The sequence below is a fragment of the Phaethon lepturus genome, unplaced genomic scaffold (genome assembly GCF_000687285.1).
Source record: "Phaethon lepturus isolate BGI_N335 unplaced genomic scaffold, ASM68728v1 scaffold13539, whole genome shotgun sequence".
Taxonomy (NCBI): Eukaryota; Metazoa; Chordata; class Aves; order Phaethontiformes; family Phaethontidae; genus Phaethon; species Phaethon lepturus.
This window is the reverse complement of record NW_010562844.1, coordinates 27,943-30,694: the sequence shown is the minus strand read 5'-3', so window position 1 is coordinate 30,694 and position 2,752 is coordinate 27,943. Positions and strand designations below refer to the sequence as shown.

At 62.1% G+C, this 2,752-nt stretch overlaps 1 protein-coding gene across 1 annotated transcript in view; it reads left to right on the top strand.

Annotated features, from left to right (window-relative positions):
• Positions 1 to 2,752, top strand: part of POLG (polymerase (DNA directed), gamma) — a gene marked incomplete at its 5' end in the record, with an annotated part of 8,970 nt that overhangs the window by 2,627 nt on the left and 3,591 nt on the right. Inside the window, 10 exons of the mRNA XM_010294415.1 lie at positions 3 to 80; positions 151 to 360; positions 498 to 618; positions 809 to 880; positions 982 to 1,104; positions 1,339 to 1,499; positions 1,619 to 1,672; positions 1,770 to 1,887; positions 2,369 to 2,504; positions 2,598 to 2,751. Of these exons, the coding sequence (XP_010292717.1) occupies positions 3 to 80; positions 151 to 360; positions 498 to 618; positions 809 to 880; positions 982 to 1,104; positions 1,339 to 1,499; positions 1,619 to 1,672; positions 1,770 to 1,887; positions 2,369 to 2,504; positions 2,598 to 2,751 (1,227 nt within the window). The remainder of the gene's footprint in view (positions 1 to 2; positions 81 to 150; positions 361 to 497; positions 619 to 808; positions 881 to 981; positions 1,105 to 1,338; positions 1,500 to 1,618; positions 1,673 to 1,769; positions 1,888 to 2,368; positions 2,505 to 2,597; position 2,752) is intronic.

Genomic DNA, 2,752 nt, shown 5'->3' with positions numbered 1-2,752 from the left:
AGCCGGGTCTGCCTGGAGCGTCTGAAGGAGACGGTCACGCTGCAACCCAAGAGACTGCAGCACCTGCCGGGCCACCCGGGGTGAGTTGGGGACCCTGGGTGTCCCCAGCGGTTGCCCTGCGCTCTCTGACCCACCCCTGCTGCTCCCCAGCTGGTACCGCAAGCTGTGCCCACGCCTGGAGGAGGCGGGGTGGGTGCCGGGACCCAGCCTGATCAGCCTGCAGATGAGGGTGACCCCGAAGCTGATGCGCCTGGCCTGGGACGGCTTCCCTAAGCATGGCTGGGGCTACCTGGTACCTGGGCGGCAGGACAATTTGCCGGCAGCCCACTCGGAGGCAGAGGGCCCTCCCTGCCCGCACAGGTGAGGGGGATGTAGCGGGGTGCTGAGCCGGGGGCTGCCCCATGGGGGGTTCGGGAGCTCCCTGGGACCCTGTCCAGGTGCTGCCCCAGACCCCCGGTCCCTTCATGGTGCGTGAGCCCTGCCCTCTCTCGTGTCAGGGTGATTGAGTACCTGTACAGGCAGCACTGCCTGGAGAAGGGCAAGGAGCAGCCCCCGGGGCTGGAGGCTGCTGTGGAGGATGAGCTGCTGGAGATGGATGGCAGCACGATGTGGCAAAAGGTGAAGGAAGGGATGGAGGGTCCCTTGGCAGGAGGGAGATGTGGGGCTGGGCTTACTCCCACGTGCATGCAAAAACCAGCTCCGTGCTTGGCTCTGGGAGCTTGAAGTGAGAAATTTCTTTTAATAAGTGTTAAATCACTGGAGAAATGGTGTTTGACCCTGTTCCCCCTACGGTCCCTCTCTGCCACAGATGGAGGAGCTGAGCCAGCTAGAGGTGGATGTGGAAGAGAAAATGGGCAGAGCACACCAAAGCCTGGCGGAGGTACAGGGGCTTTCCTGTGGGATGGGGTGGCAGATTGGTCCCCGTTTCCTTGATTTCCCTTTTCTACCGTTCCCGGCATCACCTTGCGTTGCTGGTTGCAGGAGGAGATGGATGAGCTGTGTGAGCTGGCGGAGTTGAGGAGCCAGCCCTCGTACCATCACGGCAATGGTCCCTACAATGATGTCAACATCCCTGGGTGCTGGTTCTTCAAGCTGCCTCACAAGGCAAGTTGGGTGCTCCTGGGGCTCTTCCTGGGGGCTTCCCAGCCACCCCGCATCCCAGCTCCCGTGTCGCCTTGCCTGACTCCCTGGTGCTGCAGCACTCCTGGGACCCTGCGATCTTGTTCCGTGGCATAGGGTGGTGGAAAGGTATCTCTAGCTGGGGCAGGAGGGTGCACAGAGCTTTACTGATGTCGAGCGGTGATGTGCTGAGCCCTGGCACCTCTTTTGCTGCTAAAGGACGGGAACGATAACAACGTGGGAAGCCCTTTTGCCAAGGATTTCCTGCCCCAGATGGAGGATGGCACTCTGCGGGCTGCCGTGGGCCGCACCCACGGGACCAGAGCCCTTGAGATTAACAAAATGATCTCGTTTTGGAGGAACGCTCACAAGCGGATCAGGTGAGCAGCTGCCTTCAGCTGAATCGTGACATCTTTGCGGGTGGAGGCTGCGTTGTGGCCGGGGGAGGGTTGTGCGGACATGGTGGGCTCAGCATTTTGCCTTCTGCATGTCCCCCCAGTTCCCAGATGGTGGTGTGGCTGAAGAAAGGGGAGCTGCCTCGCGTGGTGACCAGGTACGGGGAGGAACAGCCCCAGCTGGGACCATGATTCCTTCTATGCCCCTCTGGGAGGGCTCTCGCAGGATGGTGCTCACCCTCACCTCTGTCCCAGGCACCCTGACTATAATGAGGAGGACGATTATGGAGCCATCCTGCCGCAGGTGGTGACCGCGGGCACCATCACCCGCCGGGCAGTGGAGCCCACATGGCTGACAGCCAGCAATGCCCGGGTATGGCTGCACTCATGTCCTTTGCGGGGATGTTTTGGGGCACCCTCTCTGTATTTTGGACTGGTGGGAGCAGCCTGGTTTAGAAGTAGGAGTTGGGGCTGGATGCTGGGGTTTGAGGTGGCGGGGCTGATGCTGGGGCCCTTCTCTTGCTGGTGTGCTTTGGCTTTGGGAGAGGGGAAGGAGTCAGCAGAGGCTCCTGAGCTTCAAACTTCGGTGAAAGGAGAAGAAAACACTGAAGCAGCAGTTTCTGTCCTTTCCCAAGCTTCCCTTCCACGCTGGAGGAGCTTGGGGGGATTAACCAAGTGAGCGATGCCCCGCCTGTGTGTTGTGTTAAACCCTGTTTTGACTTTCAGAGCAGAGTTTAGGGCATGGGGAGTGCGGTGCCAGCACCCCAGGGCTGTGGGCGGCAGGCTGCTCCCGTGCCACCGAGGAGGAGGGGGAAGCGCAGGGCTTGCGCTGAGCTGAGCATCGTGTCCCACAGGCCGACCGGGTGGGCAGCGAGCTGAAAGCCATGGTCCAGGTGCCGCCTGGCTACTCCCTGGTGGGCGCGGACGTGGATTCCCAGGAGCTCTGGATAGCTGCCGTCCTCGGCGAGGCGCACTTCACCGGCATGCACGGTGAGCCGGGGCTGCGCTGCGGGGAATGGACTCGCTGGGTAGTGGGGTGACCCCCCCGAGCCTGGTCCCCAACCCCTGCTCCCCTCTCGGCAGGCTGCACGGCATTCGGCTGGATGACTCTGCAGGGGAAGAAGAGCAACGCGACAGACCTGCACAGCAAGACGGCCGCCACGGTGGGCATCAGCCGGGAGCACGCCAAAATCTTCAATTACGGGCGCATCTACGGGGCCGGGCAGCCCTTAGCCGAG